This window comes from Meles meles, chromosome 6 (assembly GCF_922984935.1).
Source record: "Meles meles chromosome 6, mMelMel3.1 paternal haplotype, whole genome shotgun sequence".
Classification (NCBI taxonomy): Eukaryota; Metazoa; Chordata; class Mammalia; order Carnivora; family Mustelidae; genus Meles; species Meles meles.
This window is the reverse complement of record NC_060071.1, coordinates 34,469,472-34,488,533: the sequence shown is the minus strand read 5'-3', so window position 1 is coordinate 34,488,533 and position 19,062 is coordinate 34,469,472. Positions and strand designations below refer to the sequence as shown.

At 54.3% G+C, this 19,062-nt stretch overlaps 1 protein-coding gene across 14 annotated transcripts in view; it reads left to right on the top strand.

Annotated features, from left to right (window-relative positions):
* PML (PML nuclear body scaffold) overlaps positions 1-19,062 on the top strand; it is a 39,443-nt gene that overhangs the window by 17,426 nt on the left and 2,955 nt on the right. For 3 of the 14 annotated variants that reach the window (XM_046008008.1, XM_046008017.1, XM_046008018.1), the window contains 7 exons: positions 1,193-1,773; positions 3,273-3,343; positions 3,449-3,481; positions 8,518-8,652; positions 9,048-9,306; positions 10,374-10,432; positions 18,236-18,386. In XM_046008008.1, coding sequence (XP_045863964.1) covers positions 1,193-1,773; positions 3,273-3,343; positions 3,449-3,481; positions 8,518-8,652; positions 9,048-9,306; positions 10,374-10,432; positions 18,236-18,386 — 1,289 coding nt within the window. Of the gene's footprint in view, positions 1-1,192; positions 1,774-3,272; positions 3,344-3,448; positions 3,482-8,517; positions 8,653-9,047; positions 9,307-9,399; positions 9,513-10,373; positions 10,433-11,075; positions 12,278-18,235; positions 18,387-19,062 lie in introns of those variants that run through there. The other 11 variants (XM_046008019.1, XM_046008020.1, XM_046008009.1 and 8 more) reach the window with 11 other exon arrangements.

Below are 19,062 nucleotides of genomic sequence, written 5' to 3'. Positions count from 1 at the left end.
TCCTATCCTGGATCCTTAACTTAATCACATGGACTAAGTCCTTATCATTATATAAGGTAACATACTCAGGTTCTGGGAATTAGTACATTATTCTGCCTACCACACCTTGCCTCGGGACTCTATCACTGAAGTGTGTGACCTTGGACAAGTTATTGTACCTGGGACTGAGTCCCACATCGGGCTCTTTCCTCAGGAAGGGGCTTGCCCCCCGCCCCGCCACCTCTGCTAGCCTCTCTGCCCACTTGTGATCTCTCTCTTTCTGTGTCAAGTAAATAAATAAAATCTATTAAAAAAGAATATATGTAAGAATACAGTAAGATCTATATTTATTACACCTCCAGGAATGTCCTGAAAAAAGTTAAATTAGAGGAGGAAATTGCAAAGTCATTACTCATGATCTCATTCACAGCATGATCTTATTTTTGTTTTGAGGAACAAGCATCAACCCACCAAAATTGTTGTAGACACTTGAGCCAATTTTTTAACCTCTGAATGTTTAGGTTTCTTCATTTGTGAAATGAGGATAAGGATAATTTTCCCCATGGAAACTCTACCGAGCCTTATATGGGATGAAATGTATCGAGTCCTTAAAATCCTGCAAGCAGCTGCATTGTCTGGCAATTTGCATAAAGTGGTTTGTGAAGAGTTGTCGAAGCATGCACCCAGATGCTCATCTGGTTGCCTCAGAAGAAAGGAAAAGAAATTCAGAAGTGGTGTGAGAAGATGATTAACTTTTTGTGTATCTGTGCCTTGTTTCACAGACGAAGGCTAGCTGTTGTTGCCTTAGTAACTTTTTTATGTTCTAATGTTTTATTGGTAATTTGGAGGCTAGCACCGTAACCACAAACTGAGGGGCGCCTAGGTGGTTCAGTCGGTTAAGGCTGCTTTCAGCTCAGGTCATAATCCCAGAGATCTGGGATGGAACCCCATGGGGCTCCCCGCCCAGCAAGTAGCCTTGCTTCTCCCTCTCCCTCCCAGCTTGTGCTCTCTCTCTCTCTCAAATCAAGAAATAAAATCTTAAAAACAACACACACCCACACACACTGAATCGGGAAAACCACGAACCTAGAAACATACCATGATTCAAAGTTTTGTAATTTTTGAAGAGGTGTTTAATTACGGAAGTTTAAGGGGGGAGAGGTTGGGGGAGAACAGGAGATCCCAAAACTAAGCCGGCCTTGTGTATCCGCAGCATCTACTGCCGGGGCTGCTCCAAGCCACTGTGCTGCTCGTGCGCGCTCTTGGATAACATCCACAGCGAGCTCAAGTGCGACATCAGCACCGAGATCCAGCAGCGGCAGGAGGAGCTGGACGCCATGGCGCAGGCGCTGCAGGAGCAGGACCATGCTTTCGGGGCGGCGCAAGCGCGCATGCGCTCGGCTGTCAGCCAGCTGGACCGCGCGCGCGCAGACATCGAGGAGCAGATCCACACACACGTGCGCCAACTGGTGACGCACGTGCTGGCCCAGGAGCAAGTGCTGCTGGAGGGGGTGAGCGCGCAGTACCAGCGCAGCTACGAGGAGATCGCGGGCCAGCTGGGCCGCCTGGAAACTGTGCTGCAGCGCATCCGTTTGGGAGGTTCGCTGGTGCAGAGGATGAAACGTTACGCCTCTGACCAGGAGGTGCTGGACCTTCATGGCTTCCTGCGGGAAGCGCTTGGCCGCCTGCGCCAGGAGGAGCCCCAGAACCTGCAGACCTCTGTGCGCACCGACAGCTTCAACGAATTCAAAGTGCGCCTGCAGGAACTCGTCTCCTGCATCACTCAGGGGACAGGTAAGCACCGAACCACCGCGTGACCAGCCCCTTTACCACTTAAGAGCTTCTGCTTTGCTCTGACATGAGACAGGAAAGGAAACTGGGTTTTTTTTGGTTTTTGTTTTATTAAGTCTAGGGTTTGCTCACATCGTCGATTCTAGAGTGCGGGATAAGGAGGAGAGTAGGCTCTGACATGGAATCTGCAGCCTCCCAGAGGGGTCATATTTTACTAATTTGCAAGACCCTTTGGATTAGCTGTGATCTTGTGACCCTTGGAGAAGTTAAGAAAATACAAAGCAGAGAACCAGACCCACTAGCATTTTAGCCCCAAAGGGTTATCACTCTAGAAAGTTCGCTTAAGCCCTCTGTCTAGCAACAGAGAAGTCAACTGGAACGTGAGCTTAGAGCAGAAGGGGGCTGAGGAAACCCGCTGGGGTGGTCAGATGTTTACCTAAAACCATGCTTTGGCTCAGTGGAGGAGATACTTTGCCTCCAGGATGGCCAGTCATCCGGACCAGCTGCCCACCTTTGTGGGCCCTGCCTGGTATTGGGCACTTGGGAAGTAGACAGCAGACCAGTTTCTGACCTCGAGAGCTGTCCAGCCCAACCAGGGCACAGATGGGAGCACATCACACAGCTGGAGAACAAGGTAGTGCTCGGCTCTGCGGTCCAAATGCTGGAGTTGTAGCAGCTCTGTGTGAGCTGGTAACGTCGGGGAGGCTTTCAAGAGACACTAGGGAGAGGGGTATCCAAAAGGGCCTCCAGGGTGAAGAAGCTTTAAAAGCTCTTTGACAGAACTTCTCAACTGAACTCTGAGCTCTAGATAGACAAACTGGTGTGAGGATGCCCTTTCCAAGAAAGGAGTGGGTAGCAACACAATCTGAAGGCATCTGGGCAAGGGCCTGTGATCAGGGATCCCTCACTCACTGCTATCCTCAGAGCTCAGGGAAGTGGTCTTGTAAAAGTATAATCCTAGAGTGCACATGGACTTGTGCCTTCTCCACCTAGGCAGTGAATGTTACTCTGGACACAGGAAGTGACACCAGCAGATTTAAACAGCTTGTCGTCCATATTGTAACTAGGCAGTGGAGGGGCAAGGAGCTCTTTTCTGAAGCGTGAAAAATTTAGATTAGATGTAATAGAAATCAGGCTGTAGATCACAAGAGTATCGTGAAGCTCTCACTGTATGCAGGGAGGTCAGTGAGCAATGATAACCTTAGGATTGTTCACACTTTGCCTTGGTGGTGGCCAGGAGATGGACAGAGGGTGCCCCTCTGGGGTTTGTACTCTACTGCCCCCCCTCTCTCTTCTCTGGCTGGGTTCATGCTCCCTACAGTCAGGGAGCTGTCCTTCCAAATGACAGCCCCTCCGTGGAGCTCCCCCAGTGCTATGAGAGGCCCTGAAGCATGAGTTTCTAGGAAAACAAGAAGGAATGTTTCCTCGGTCACTGTCCCATCCAAGATGCCTCTCACCAGGGATGTCCCTGACCTGCCTGTAACCTTTTCTGTGTTCTCCAGATGCAACTCTACCCCGGCGAGCCAGCCCAGAGGCTGCCAACACTCCCAGGGACTCTCCTGACATTGACCTGGTGAGATGGGTTGAGGTGTGAAGGGGAGGCGGTAGGGTCCAGCAGGGCAGTCAGGTTCCCCTCTGGCAGGAAGGAAACTGAGTCTTGTTGTCCCTATGTCTGCAGGCAGTAGAAGAGGGAGAGTGCCCAAGAGGAATAGTGAGTGGCTGGACTGGAGCTCTTGGTGGGAGGGAATATAGGAAGGGACGGCGAACTGACTGGTGCTGGGCTCCTAAACGCACTTAATGGATTCGGGAAGGGGTGGACAGGAGGTGAAGAAGGTGGTCACTGGTGGGTGGCTCTGACAGATGTGGTAGATGACCTCTCCCTTACTCTGTACCCCATCCCAGACACGTGAGCCTTTTCCTGGAATCACCATAGGGGCCTTCCCCTCCTCTTCCCCCACACGTGGTTCTTGGAGAGGAGAACGGGGCTGGGAATCAGACCTCAGTCCCAGCACCTGAAGTTTCACTGGTGTGATTTCAGGACCAGCATAGATGCAAGACCGTAATTTCTCAGGATTGGGTGGTGTCCATGCCCCCTCTAATGATGGCATTCCCTCTGCCGCACCTTTGACCTGTGGCTGTCCACACACACACCTCCACGAACAGGAAGCTCACTAGTTCTTTTTTTTTTTTTTTTTTAAGATTTTATTTCTTTATTTGACAGACAGAGATCACAAGAAGGCAGAGCAGCAGGCAGAGAGAGAGGAGGAAGCAGGCTCCCTGCCGAGCAGAGAGCCTGATGCGGGGCTCGATCCCAGGACCCTGGGACCACGACCCGAGCCGAAGGCAGAGGCTTTAACCCACTGAGCCACCCAGGCACCCCGAGCTCACTAGTTCTTGAGGCAGCCACTCCCATCTCTGGACTGCTCTTAGATTGCTTGCCAGGGTGAAAATGCAGTGGCACTCCTCTGGCTTGCCCTCTTGTGTGCTTGTCTTCTTCGGGCTGAGCTTCCAGAGTTCCCCATTAGAACAAGCGGCGTGGTCATCCAGGTTTGTATGTGCCTGCCTGTCAAGGATGTGGGCCCTGGACTGATCAGCCCTCCATGGAAAGCAGATCTTCTGATGGTAGCAGTCAGGCGGTGAGCCTTCCTGGCTTGGCCATACATGGCCTTTAGGGGAGAGGATTGCAGGAGACAGAGGCAATCTGGACAGGCTTCCTGGAAGAGGCAGGCAGGATTTCGGCTCTGAGAGTTTTAGAGCTAGGAGGGACCTCTTTTGCACAGGCTGAAGTTAAGGCCCAAAGAGAGGGTGACTTAACTCAGAGCCACGTGACACGGCAAGCTAGGGGTAGGACTAGAAGCCCACTGCTAACTGCTTTGGGTACTGCATCCCCGTATACATAGCTTGACAAGTCAAGAAGGACATTGTATTTTGTTTTTTGGATAAGTCATGCAATCACATGGTCAGAAGGAAAAACAAAGTGATAAGGAAGTCAGCTGTACTCACCAGTTTGTAAAATGTCATTGATGTGTACACTTACAGTTTCTGCATTTCACTGTATGTAAATAGGACCTAAAATACTTTTTTGATCCCTAGGCGACAGTAATTTGTGGCTCAGTTGAGAACCACTGTTTTGAGGTGGGAAGGATACTCACCTCCCATTTCTCCTTACCCCATTCCTCATTTGAGCTCTCCCATTAGTCAGCATTGCAATGATTTAGGCAATGCGAAAAACACTGTAATTGTGCATAACCCGAATTTCCACACATTACACTACATGTGGCACCTTGCTGCCCCGAACCTGCACACACGGGATCTGGACTGAGAAAAAGAAAGAAAGAGATACATGATGTCTCACTCCCACCTCGTCCCTATTTTCCCACTTCTTATGCCCACATACCTGTCTTTATTTATTTCTTACGTGTCCCTCCAGAATTTCTTTATGTCATTACAAGCAAATATGATTACAGGTCATCGGTTTTTCCTTTCTTTTTTGGGACAAAGGTAGCATAATACCCTATATTCAGAGTGTTGTACCCAGGCTTTTTCACCCAAGGAAGTATTCTGGAATCTTCTGGAATTCCTACACTATGGGTAGGTAGGGAGATTCCTGCTGCCTTTTTGCACGTGCACCGTGGCCTGTTTTATGGATGTAGCATTCTTCACTTAGCCAGTTTCCTGCCGACGCATATTTAGGTTGTTCGGACGAATAAGGATGAATAATGTCCCCATGAAAATCCTCTGAATAATTGTGCGAAGCGCCCCAGGTCCACGGAGCTCGGCTGTCTTTCCAGGTGCCAGTCGCTGGTTAATTAACAGCTTTTTGCCAGGTCTTTGTCTTTACATTACCTCTCATTATCCTATCCACTACTACGCAGTTTGAACTTGGAGCATGAGAAGAATGCTCTTTTTTTGCAAAGCATCTTGCTTTTGCTTTGGTAGCTGGCTGGAGGAGGGGACTTGCAGGCCAGCGGAGCTGGGGGAGAGGAACAGGTTTCACACTGTGAGCCCAAGGGACCAGTGGAGCAGCTCCAGCAAGGCTGGGAGGCAGGCGTGGTTAGGCGGTCTCAGGAGAAAGGTCCATCAGCTGTGCCTGGAGAAAGGCCACTCTTGGGCCGAAGCCCCTGCCTCACGAGGCAGGAGCTGGGCTTCCGGCATCAGGCCTTGATCCCTCTTGAAATGGTTGGTTTACTTTCGCTGGGGTCATGTGCCCACACAGAGGCGATGAGAAGAACAGCAGTAGGCTTGACTAGGATTGGCTCTTTCTATAATGACGTTAAAATACTTTCATGAAAAAAAAAAAGCTAAAAAACAACTGTAAAACTGTAAAACAACTGGAAGTGAGTCATCATGATTTTTTGTCTTAGTGAGCCCTCCTGTGTGTCCCCTGCTTCATGAACCTGGGACTGGGGGTGTCATGGGTGGGACAGAGGCAGAGAGAGGAACCCAGGCCCACCTGTGGGGAGTCCAGAGCCTACGTGGAGACAGAGTCTTTGACCTACCAGGGACTTGTAAATCCAGACACAAAAGGACCTTTTCAACTTAAAAAAAAAAATTTCTTCATGGTGATAAAATACACATAACATAAAATTTATCTAGCAGTGGAATTGCCGGATCATATGGTAATTCTATTTTTAATGTTTTGAGGAGTCACTATGCAATTTCCCACAGTTGGCTACGCCATGCTGTGGTCCCACTGACAGTGGTCTCCATTTTCTCTACATCTCACCCCCAGTTTTCAATAATAGCCGTCCAAATTGGGTGTGAGGTGGTTTCGATTTTTGACCACTACCCATTGTAAAGAAATATATTTTGAATCTAGTCTACGGGATATGCACATGCATAATTGTAGCCGAAATGGAAGTTTTGCAGGATAAATTACATCTGTTACATGAGTCGTGCTTGAATTGCTTTCGTGATCCGCTAATGGGTCACAGAATGTAGTTTGAAAACCACTGGCGCGGAGCACTCGGCAGAGATTGTATACTTTCCTAGAGGCCCGGGAGCTCCACTGTTCTCCCCCCTACCCCCCCAGCTCCACTCTGCTCAGAGCCAGAGAGACAACCCTCCTTCCTTTCTGCACAGATGTCGAGGAAAAGAAACCCAGGAGGGAAGGAGGGGAAAAGGAAGTCAGTCCATTATAGCAAATGATGTGGAAGCCCACATCCCTCATCAAAGTGCTCGATACCAAGAGGAGCCCCTCCTAGGGGGTTCCCGTCCCTGTACAGGGGGGCCCCATTGTACTGGGCTTCCCCTGCCTGCCCCTAGCACAGGTTCCCTTGTGCGGGTGGGCCTGACCCCTTTTCTACCACGCTGGAGGGACGGAGCTTGTCCCTGTGAGGAAAGATACCCCTGGCCTCCTCATCCCACAGCCCGGCGCCTGCTTTCTCCAGTGCAGCTGGGCTCGGGGAAGCGCCCCCCCCCCCCAGCTGTTTTCAGAAACATGAGATTCCAGCCCTGGTCCAGGACCTTGGGAAATAAGTCATTTCATCTTTGTGCCTCTGATGCTTCTCTGTAGATTGGCAATGATCAAGGATGGTCCCTGTTTCTTTCTTTTAAGTATAATTTATTTATTTTTTGCTGTTAAATTTATAGAGGAAAATGCCCCATTTGAGCCATCTTAGGGGGTACAGTTTAGGGGCAGTTAGTATGCTTACAATCTTATACGACCACCCCACCCACCTAGTTCCCAAATATTCCTATTATCCGAAAAGGGGGCCTCATCCCCATGCTGTGGCCGCTCCCCATCTCCCCCACCTCCACCCCGGCATCCCACCTGCTCTCTGTCCCTTAGCTCTTGCGGATAGTCATATGAATGGACCCCTACAACGTGTCCTTTTGTGGCTGGCTTCTTTTCATTTCACGTGGCGTACAAGGTTCATCCAGGTTGCAAATACAGAGCTCCGTCCCTTTTTACGGCCAAATAATGCTCCACTGAGTGGCTGTCCCACATTTGTATATCCGCTTAGCGGTTGATAGACACCTTTTGACTGCTATGAATACTCGTGTGCCAGGTTTCCATCGAAACAGCTGTTTCCAGCCCTTCGGGCCTCTTCCTAGGAGTCGTGTTGTTGGGTCATATGGAAATTCTATGTTTAAGGACCTGCCCCTTCCCTCCTTCCTTTTGGGTTGGGTGTAGGAGGCACTTCACACGGCTCCCGGCACAGCACAGCTCTAAAAGCAGTTTTCACCATCAGTGTCATTGGTGACACTAAGTGTCAGCGGCTCCTCCAAGCACAGCAGAGTTCATCCGTATGTTCCCGTGAGACAGATGTTACCGGTGACAGAGGTTACTGGTATTCCTGTTCTGTAGAGGGGGACCGAGCCCTGAGTTTTCAGTGATAGCTCCAAGGTGTGTAGTTGCTGTTCTGACCCAGGTGGCGTTAAGGCTCAGGGGCAGAGTGCAGGTCACAGGGAAGTGCCCTGGAAGGGTCTCCTCACCATTCTAACTTTGCACCTGTAGAGGAGTGGTTTCCATCAGGAGCGAGCACTGTGTGGGGAGCTATTGTTGAGTAAGCCTTAAGGCATTGTTGGTCTGTACAGTCTCGGGAGGGGACTTAGGATGCCAGGAATTGAAGTGACCCTGAATGCCAGCACCTCAAGGTCAGGAAGAGGGGAAGTCATGGAGGGCGTGAGGAGGACTCCTGGTCCCCAGGGGGCCCTGGGGATTGGGTCACCCCAGGTGTAGGTTCTAGGCCCTGGGGCTCGCCACCTGCTCATTAATGTCTCTCCTGTTTCTGGACCTCACAGCCAGAGGAGGTGCAGAGGGCTCTGGCACAGGACACAGAGCTGGCTGAGACCCAGACTATGCCTTTGGTCCAGCCGGTGCCCGGGGTGCACCCAGTGCCGGTTCACGCCTACTCCATTAAAGACTCCTGCAGAGAGGTAAGGGTCTCTCCACCGCCCCCTCCGTCCCTGGAGGCCCAGATCCCACCAGGCAGGCAGGGTGGTGGCAGGGGTGGGGGGGGGGGCGGTGTTGAGAATCCAGGCCTTAATCAACACCTACTCTGTTACTCTATTCTCTCCCTCGCCTGGGCCACGCTGCCGGGAAGCTCCCCTGTAAGCACGAGCCACTCCAGGGCAGGCAGAGTCCATGGTCAGCAGCCAGCCAGTGTGCCTGGTGGCCCAGGGGGCGTCCTATGTGGAGAGAGACGCGATCTGCCTGGCAGGAGAGCAAAGGGGGAGGGCCACAGGCCCCTGCCTCCCAGATCCGCGTCTCCGCCCACCCCCCAGCACCCCTCAAAGCTGCTAACCTGGCCCTGTGACTCCCCACTGCATAGGAGGTCTGCAGCACAGTCCCGCCCCAGAAGAGGAAGTCCTGCCAGACTGAGTGCCCCAGAAAGGCCATCAAGATGGAGTCTGAGGAGGAGAGGGAGACACGGTTGGCCCGGAGCTCCCCGGAGCAGCCCAGGCCCAGCACCTCCAAGGCAGTCTCGCCGCCCCACCTGGATGGGCCCTCCAGCCCCGAAGGCCCCACTGTGGGAAGCGAGGGCTTTCTGCCCAACAACAACCATGCAGCCAGCAATGCCAGTGAGGCAGGTAGGGAGATAGCTGGGCAGAAGGGGCTGTGGCCTGCGAGCTATCCTCCGGGGGCGGGATGGGAACCTTCTTCTACATCCTCACCCCTCCCAGGGAGCCCAGTGCCGGTGCCCAGGGTGCACGGAGCCCATGGAGACCACTGTACCGCACTCCTCGCCAGCCCACCCCCTGCATCCCCTGTGTGTCGGGCTCTCAGCTGCCACCAGGTGGGGCAGGGAAAGCGCGCGGTTTGCCTGGGGGGTGAGAATGGTACAGTTCACCAGGTGACTTGCTGGGATTCCCATGCGAGAAACATGAGGGACTCTGTAGCTCCCTCCCCCAACACACCCTTGCAGTGCCCAGCACTGCGCCCCCACCCAAGGTGGGTCTCCCCAGGAAGTGTGTATTGGACCCTAGCACGGGCCCAGAGAGACCTGGGGGGGAAGTCCACACCTACCACTTCCCAAATTTGTCTGCAGAGGTCACCTGTATCAAGGACCTCATTTGTCCTGGATGTCTCTTACGGACACTGCCAGATAGGGAGTCCTCGGGCATGAGCTCAGGTTAACTAATGGAATTCTGGAATGGTCAAGACCATTCTTCCAAGATCTGCTTCACCTAGAGGCCCCCTTTGTTTTCATTCTAGGTCCCAGACTGAGCCCTGACCGACATTCCTTGCTAACAATGCTATTGGTAATCAAAAGATTCTGATTAACCAAATAAAGTATCTTTAATTCGAACACCTCAGCTCAGGAGGCTGAGGCTTGGAACAAACCAATGTGTTTCTTTAGGATGGCAGGAGGTTCTAAACCAAGGGCTGTTTGCCAAGCAGCCTGTACAGGGAGCAGATTCCGAATTCAGGGCCGACAGCTGAATTAAGTACTCACAGGGCACAGTGGGCAGTGACGGAAAGCCCTTTGGAATAAATAGATCCATACTGGCATGCTCGGTGGATGTTCCCGTCCACCCCCTTGCAGGGCACACATGGCCCACCTCATCCACTGGCCCGTAGGGAGTCCCATGGAGTGCACCCGGGCCCCACTCACTGGGCCTTCTGGCAGGGCCTTAACACTGTCCCCTCTGCCCGGTTTCAGAGGAACGAGTCGTGGTGATCAGCAGCTCAGAAGACTCAGATGCTGAAAACTCGGTGAGTGGTCCAGAAGTTCAGCCCTGGACTCCTGCCTCCCCCCATTCCATGTCCCAGGGGACACAGCCACAGCAGGTGACTCTCAGACTTGCCCTGCGCCTGAGGAGTCCTCCAGCGAGGCAGTGAGTCCTGAGCTGTCCTGAGGACAGACTCCAGATGCCAGCTGCAGTCCTGGACCACCCCAACCCTCCTTCCCTCCCTACGGGGGCAGGAGCCCTCACTGACCATCTGTCCTCTGCGATGCTGCTAGTGTGCTTCCTTACAGAGCCCCGTCTCGCTTCTGGACTAGCTAATGCCTTAGTCTGGAGCTTCCTTCCATGTTCTCTAACCTCTAAGTCCTCAACGAGGAGGGTGGCCAAGAGCCCATACCCCAGTTAACCTGCAGCCAGTGAGGGTCAGTGCAGGGCCATGAGGGCATGGGGAGCACCGTGTGGGACCCAAATAGGCAAGTTTGCACTCCATAAGCAAAAACGTTAAAGCCGTCCCCTGTTGGAACATGTACCTTTGTGGGTTGCGACCGTTCCGTCCCTGGAGGTTGGTTAATGGAGGCTGGGGCAGAGGGGATGTGAACAGAGTGAAAGGTTGGACTGGGTGGCCCCTGAGGTCCCTTCCAGCCCTCAGTCTGAGGTTCTGTATTGGAAAGTGCACGGAGCCCATGGAGACCGCTGCACCGCATTCCTCGCCAGCCCACCCCCTGCCAAGGGCACAAGGAGCTTACCGCCTCTACCGGGCCTCCCGTCTGCCACCGGGCGCATGCCGCCTCCCAGCTTGGTCTTCCCACCGTCCCGCCGAGCAAGCTGCAGTGTCTGAGGCCGAGTTTCCCCATCAGCTTGCTAGTCACCAGGAGGATGCCACCATCTGCCACCGCCGTGGGACCAGCTTCCTGCCACGTAGAGCACAAAGAACCACCCGTCTTCATCGTATCTTCCGCTTGCCCCTCAAAGTGTACTGTAAACCCGGGTGGACTTACCCTCCCCCTGAGGTCCAGGCCACCACCCCTGCCACCACGGGGTCTCCCGGCCATCCTGCCACTGCCCAGGAGGGTCCTTGCCGTCTCCAGAGGGCCATGGGCCAGCGCAACCGCCGCCGGGCTCGAGGAGCAGTGCGCTCCCTCGGCTCCTCCCTCCGGGGCTCCCCTGTCGCTCAGTGGCTCAACAACTTTTTTGCCCTTCCTCTCTCCTCTGTGGCTGCCCAGCTTGACACCTCTGTCAGCGGGGAGAATGGGGGGAGGCAAAGTACCCCAGACTCTTAGGGCAGGAATCTCCCCCAGGGATTCTGACACAGCCCCCTGGAGAACCCTGTAGCCCGGGTTCCACTGGAGGTCTCTGCCATTGCATTCCCACTCCTTTGCCCTCTGGAGAGGCTCCCCCACCAGCCTGGCCCCCCTCAGACAGGCCTCTGAGAGCCCCGAGCACCTCCGTCCTCTACAGCTGCTGGCCACCATGCAGCTACTCCCAGCACCATGCAGCCACTCAGCAGCCCCTGTTCCACCCCGCAGCCTGGCCCGGCCCACGCACCCAAGGCCCTGTGCACCACAGGCGTCCTGTGTATTGTAGTCAGGGAGCAGACCCAGGAAGGAAAGGCTGTGTGGACTCAGCAGGGAGACGTCAGCCCTCTTGCCCGGAAAGGGCACAACTGAGATTTGGGTCACTACTTCTCCCATTCCCGCACCTCTTTTCCCAAAACTAGGAAGCACCTGTCGCCCTTTGCACCTCCCACTGTCCATCCCACCACCCCAAGGCTTTCCACGGGGCCTCTGCCGGGACCTGAGCCCATGAGGGCAGGGACTGCGTCGATCCCAGGACCCGGCAGATACAGCTGCTCAATAAATATGTGTTGAAAGATTGCCCTTGCAAACCCTTCTTCCATGACCATCACATTCCCTGGGGGACTTAGCTCTTCTCTTGCCGATGGCTTTATGTCTTCCTGGCACTGCAACTGGCTCTTTGGTGACCACGTCCCCCCTCCTCCCACCCCCCGTGAGCTTCAGCGTGGTGCATCAATACCTTCTGTGCCTCCTGGGCTGTGTTGGTCCCACCATCTGGAAAGGTCCCCGGTGCCTTGAGGTTCCAGGTCTTGAGGGGGGAACGCCCCTTTCCCCAGATCATTTCACGCCTCCAGCCCTTGCCTCCCACGGGTCCTCTCTTGAGCCAGGGCCAGCCTTCTTTCTGGGTGACTTCAACAGCCAGCACCCCGGCCTCTCTGGGGTCTTCACCCCACCCACTGCAGCCCTCAGCCCCATGGCCAACCCCTGCACCTCACCCTACCGAGAACTGGCCCACAGGGACAGGACCACGGCATCCTGTCTCTCGAGCTCTCAGGTACTTTGGGAACCCCTGCCCTCCCCACCCCAGTTCCCACAGCTCTGGCGGCTGCTCCTTGTCCTCCTTCCTGTCAGGCCTCTGTTCTTTTCCATGTTGTTCTTCCAGTGACAGCCCTCTTCTCTTCCTAGTGTGTCCTTTCCTGTGGTCTCAGCCATGCCCGCGGCTGCTGATGCCGGGCAGCCTCGCTGCCACACTAGGACAGATAGCCCGTAGCCCTGCAAGGTCTGCGCTTGGTTGCCCCACAGAGCCGTCAGACTCGTCCGTGTGCTCCTCTCAGTCCACTACGCTGTCAGCTCGGCTACATGAGCAGAGGCCCCTCTCGATTGTTCCTCAGCGCCCATCAGACTTTCAGTCTTAACCGTTCCATAGTCTACGTTCCTCTGAACCCTGGGCACTTCTTTCTATCCCAGAAGCCCCCCAAAACAGAACAGACCTGGGGCAGAGGTAGAAGCCTGGGAAGGAAACTCTGAGAAAGGACGGCAACACCAGTGCTTGCCAGACTTCGCGAGAGTTGGGTGCAGGCATGGAAACCAGCAGTCTTGGGCGGGCGTCAGTCCAGCCTCAGCTGTCCGCAGTGAGGCACTAGCTCATGTCTGCAGTTATTCAAGAAAGGAGAGGGAGGCTCGTTTTAGGTCGTGAAGAGTTAAAATAATTAGAAGCAGCCACTCACTTTTGGAGACCAGCTGTGGAGTCCGGGAGAGCCCAAGGACCACTGCTTCTGTGTTGGTATTCTTCGGACGGCATGTTTTTTTGTTCTTTTTTTAAGATTTTATTTGTTAGAAAGCACAAGCAGGGGGAGCCGCAGATAGAGGGAGAGAGAGAGAAGCAGACTCCCGCTGAGCAAGGAACCTCGATCCCAGGACCCTGGGATCATGACCTGAGCAGAAGGCAAACACTTAACCAACTGAGCCACCGAGGTGTCCCTAGACAGCATGTTTTCTAAATTGACCATCACGTGTCCCAAACTTTATAAAACATATATTTAAAAAGAAAACCAATGAGGCCCCCTTCATGCACGGCTCACCTACCTCCTATGCCCCCTTCCAGTCCCTGGCGTTCCTAGTGTACCCGCAGCAAGTTGGTTGGGGAACAGGGCATCCTTCGCCAGGTGCTCCAGGCTCCCGAACACCCCAAAACTCCCGCTCTATGGCCTTCATCCCACCTGCCACGTGAGAAAGTTGGCCTACAAGGACAGCACATTTCCAAGCGTACGAGGTGCCTAAGGGTGCCCACCGCAGGCTGCCGCTGTGTCAGTTGCTGGAATCTAGCGGGGACACGCCTGGGGACTTCCGTGCAGGCCCAGCTGGGCGGCCAAGGCTCAGGGAGACACTGCTTGTGCGAGAAGAGCCATCTGGGAGCTGGAAGAGGCAGTGGGGAGGTCAGGCCAGGCCTGAGGGCAGACGACTGAACACAAGGGGGGGCCACAGTCCCTCTGCCGTGGTCCCCAGGTTAGGGTCCGAGGCAAGAAAAAATAGAATGCTCCCACCCACTCTTGTGACAGGTGACTGGCCCCAGTGTCGAGCAGGAGCGGGACCAAGTGGAAGCAGGAGGGGGTGGTCCGTGACCAACGTGGCGGTGGTGCCCAGCAGTAGAAGGGAGGCCTCTGGGGGACAGCTGATCCGTGGGGATGGAGTGGGAGGGCAGCAGGGACCACAGGCTAGCAGACAGGATGACCCAGCTCACAGCTATGTGGGAGATAATTTGGGGGCTTCCACACTTTGCAAGAGCTGGGGCTTTGTGTCTGCATGAGAGAGCAATATGCATGTCTTGCCAAACTGATCCCACCTGTCACTGAAGCTTGGGTGCTGAGAAAGTTCCTCAGGAGCTTGGAGACTCTTGATAAGAATGAATGGCGGGTACAGTCTAGACAACCTCAGGTGGCCGGATGCTAAGAGTCTGGCTCCTGTCGGAGTGGCTGCTGACCAGGCGTGGACTGAATCAGGAGGACAGTAGTTCTGAGCCCTGAGTGCACACTGGAGTCTTTGGGCCAGGTATGGGGGGCCAGTGGAGGAGGGGGCAGCAGCTGTTACCAATGACAGATTCCTGGGTCCCACCCCCATGGATTGTAATTGAACTGGTCTGGGGTGCAACCCGGGCACCTGGAGTTGTTGAGATCGCTAATGCACAGCCAGAAGGGGAGAACCCCAGAATTGGGGATTCGATTGCAGATCTGTGGTTCGCATATGTGTTAGCCTTGAACCGAGGTGACCCATACATCCTGGGATACGATACGGCAGGGGAGAGGGGGACGCGGAGTCTTCGCTAGAGAAACCTCCTACACTGGTGGAAAGTGAGGAAAGTGTCAAGCCGGCATTTCCTGCGGGTATGCTTGGTGCGGCCGGGAGGCCCGCTGTGTGGATTTGGAACGCAGTTGTCACACTAAGTTGATCTTTGTTGGAGACCAGTGAACTGTAGCTCACGAGCCAGACTGCATGTGTCTCCTAGTTCCAGGTGTACCCTGAAAACCTCGTGGGCTCCCCATGGCTCCGTCTGAGTGCCGTTCTGCAGTCAAAGAAAGACAGTCCATTAACCGAGTATAATGAAGAAATAAAACCTAGTGTGTCCTTGCACTGCAAGCAGTATCAAAGGGGCTTTGACTCCCAACCCAGCAGCACATCTTCAAGCCCTCTTCCTCTTTTCTTCGGCTCCCCTCTAGCCCACTCCCTAGTTCCTTGGAGCTTCCTCCTTCTCGCTTTCCAGGCTGTGCACGCGAGCTTTCGTCTTCCCCGCTCCATTTCCCATTCCACCATTCCTTTTCCCTTCCCAGCAGATCTCAAGCCTTTTCCAACAAAAGTCCTCTTCCTGGCTTGGGTCTGGCTCTCTGCTACTATCCCTCTATGCTCTGTACCCAGACAACTCAGTTACCTGGACTGTGGATGGAAGCCCAGCAGTGGTGCTCCCCTCGTGAGGGGGAGGGGGACAGGAGGACATCTACACCAGAGCCTCTCTTGCTGATTGTCCTTTTGTTAAACCTGGGTTTCTAGAAACACCTTTTGCAAGCATGCCGGTACTTCCTGGCCATGTTGCTGGGATTTAAGGCAGGGAGAAGGCTTGAGTGGATGGGCCGGCTGGAGTTCAGTAGAAGGCATTCTGGCGAGATCATTCCTGTGTCCGAGCGGCACTTGGCAAGAGTCTCCAAGGGTGAGGAAGAACTTGAAGAAGAGGCCGGGCTGGAAGTTCCAGCCTTCCCGCCGTTGGCCGACTCAGCAGAAGGGGAGTGTCCCTTCTTTAAGGGAGCCAGATGAAAGATGTTGCACCACTGTAAGAGAAAAAATGACCCCAGGACAATGGGAGGCCTTAAGAATGAGATTCTGATGGCCATCATAAATAACTCTGGTATGAAGTTGGATTTAGCCCAAAGACAGCTCTGCTGCTCTCCAGGGGAGCTCAAATCTTGGAAGAGGATTATCCGAAAAGGTGACTGTGGCTCTAAGGCCTGAGAAGTCATTCCAGAAGGAAAGGGACAGGTGGAGGCCCTCAGGGCCACTGCGCGGGCTTTTGCAATTATGTTGGGAGCAAAAAGAGGAAGGAAGAAGAGAAAGCTCGGTGTGCCCTGTCGGTGGGTGGCAGAGACGACTCAGGAAAAGAGACAGCTCTTCAGCTCTGGGGAGGACACAGCAAGAAGAGTCCAGCTCTTTCCACCAGCCCAAGGGCAAGAGCAAGTTCTGGAAGGCTGAAGATTAAAAAAAACACCTGGATTTTTCCCTCGGTGGAGGAAGGCGGCATCTCTGGCTCACCAGCCAGCAACTTGGAGGAGGACACCTATAGAGGGCTCCTTATAGGGAGGAAAGGGAGCTGGGACCAGGAGACAGAAGACTCAGAGGCGAGGCGAGGCATGCAGAAGAAACCTTTGCTGCATGGTGGACTCAGGGATATGGATGTGCCAGGCGTTTGACGAAGACTTTAATCAGGACCTTATGTGTAGAATCCCCTCACGGCCAGGCTTCTGTAAGCAAGCCCAGCTCTAGATGGATGCATAGTAAATGTCTTTTTCAATCAGTGACTGGGAGGAAGTTGGTGAGCCTGGGGGTAGGGCTATGAAAAGCAAAAAGAGTAAAAAAAAAAAAAAAAAAGTAAGAATCAGGCACTCCTAGGAAAATCCCACACATCGTACCCAGTGCTTAGTAATGGCTTTGCTCTTGGCTGAAGTTTTGTTAAAATGTTTCACCTAGAGAGGAAGAGGGCCTAAACCCATGCTTATTCTCTCCCAAGCCAGGGGCATTAGCCAGAAGCCAGAGTTTGTTCTTGGAAGCTTCAGGTAGCCCCAGAGGAGGCCAACATCATCACCCTGCCAGAGGTGGTCCAGAAGTAGGAAGCACCTGATGTCTGCTCTAGACTCTGTCCCAGTAGTACCCCAGCCCTGTGACACGTGGCCTTATGGCATCGGCCGTGTCCTTTCCTGCTGGACTCTGGCTAACATCCCCAGGTGGCATTCCCAGGAAGTTCTGAGCAAGCCGCCAAAGACACCTTCTGGGTGAGGCAGCTGGCAGATGATGAGCTGGCCACTTTGGGGAGAGCTCTCCCACCCTCCAGCCACAGCCCCTTGGGAGCCCCACAAACTTGGAGCCCTTCTCCCACCCGAGACCTTTCGAAACTTGTTGGCCTGGGTGCTCAGGCTAGAGGAGCCCTGGGCGTGAGGCTTCCCGGAGCAGCTGGCTCCTGGATACTAAATGACAATGGGTCTCCAGGCCCTGAGACTTCTCTCTCCATGGCTCTCGCTTCCCGGCTCTGCGTGTCCACCTAACCGAGGCATTCCTGAGGCTGAGCAGCCCTCCTCTCCCCCTTTGTGCAGGACACTAGGGCCCAGGCTGGCCATGGGGACAAGAGCCAGGCTCCTGGCTCCTTCCAGAGAAACTTATGAGGTTTGAGATGAGCCTCCTTCCTCCTGTCCCAAGTTCATGGTGTTTCTTCTGAGTGTTCAGAGAGAAGGGAGCACAGACCCCTCCAGCCCCAACCACCACAGCAGCTGTCCCTTCCCTGAGCTTCGATGCCTAGCACCGTGCACCCATGGGCACACTCACTCACATATGCTCACGTTCCCACACACTTGTCAATGCTGGTTCACAAATTCACACGTGATATACACATCTGACATTTGCATTTCTTCCCATACTCATGCTTTCACACACACACATGCACACACACACTCGCCTATGTGATCTCAACCTCTCACTCCTACTCACTACAGCATGGTTCACCCGTGGCCCTCACAGGCACAAACACACACACACGCATCCGTTCCTGTGCACACGTCCCCCTGCACACACACTCAGACACACGCCTTCCCCTTCCCAATATCCTGCTGTTCCCACGTGTGTGCAGATGCCCCCAGCCATACCATCTAGCTCATGTCCCCACACTCACACTGTGCGCACACATGCACGCACACACACACACTTGCTCATGGGCATGTGCTCATGCTGCCAACATGCGCCCTCCCCCTCCGGCCCCCTAACCTGTTGGTTTTTCTGTGTTGCAGTCTTCCCGAGAGCTGGATGACAGCAGCAGCAGGTCCAGTGACCTCCAGCTGGAGGGCCCCAGCTCCCTCAGGGTCCTGGACGAGAGCCTCGCCGGCCCCCAAGCAGAAGACAGGCCCCTGGTTTTCTTTGACCTCAAGATTGACAGTGAAAGTGGGTTCTCCATTGGCCCCTCGCACCCCTTTCTAGCTTAGTCTCCAAGTGCCCCAGATAAGTGCAAGCAAAGCTATGTCCTGGGCCCAGGAGAGCCCAGAGCTCTGGCCAGTAACTGCGGCCCGAGAGCAGGCAGGGCGCTGCGTCTCCCTGGGACTCTGGCTGTCCCACTTGGCTGATGGAATAAAGACCTCTGTCTCGACCAGCGCCTGAAAGCCTGAAGCAGGTGCCTCCATGAACTCACTGACCAGCGCTTCTCTTAGAGAACCCTGGCAACGCCCCTCTAAACAGAAACAACACGATGTGGGAAGTACCATGATGAGGCCAGAAATCCAAGCAAGGCCTTAGGCCATGGCTGCAGAATTCTGAGTACAGAGCCCGGTCCACAGGTGGGCCGCACCGGGAGGCTGACAGCCAAGATCACGGGGAAAATGACCCCTTCTCCTGGAAGCCCATCAGCTCCCCACGGTGCTTCCCTGCAGTGCCCTTCGCTGACCCCACAGGGCCCAGCCCACCCTGTGGCACAGCCCCAGCATGGGGCCAGCCTAGCCAGGCAGAAGTAGTGCTGTTGCCCTAGGACAGGGAAGTCATTGGCAGACCTCACAGGGCAGTTCTGAATGGAGTAGATTGGGCCAGTGGGCCGTGTGTCCCGGGACTCTGACCGGCCAGGAGTCTT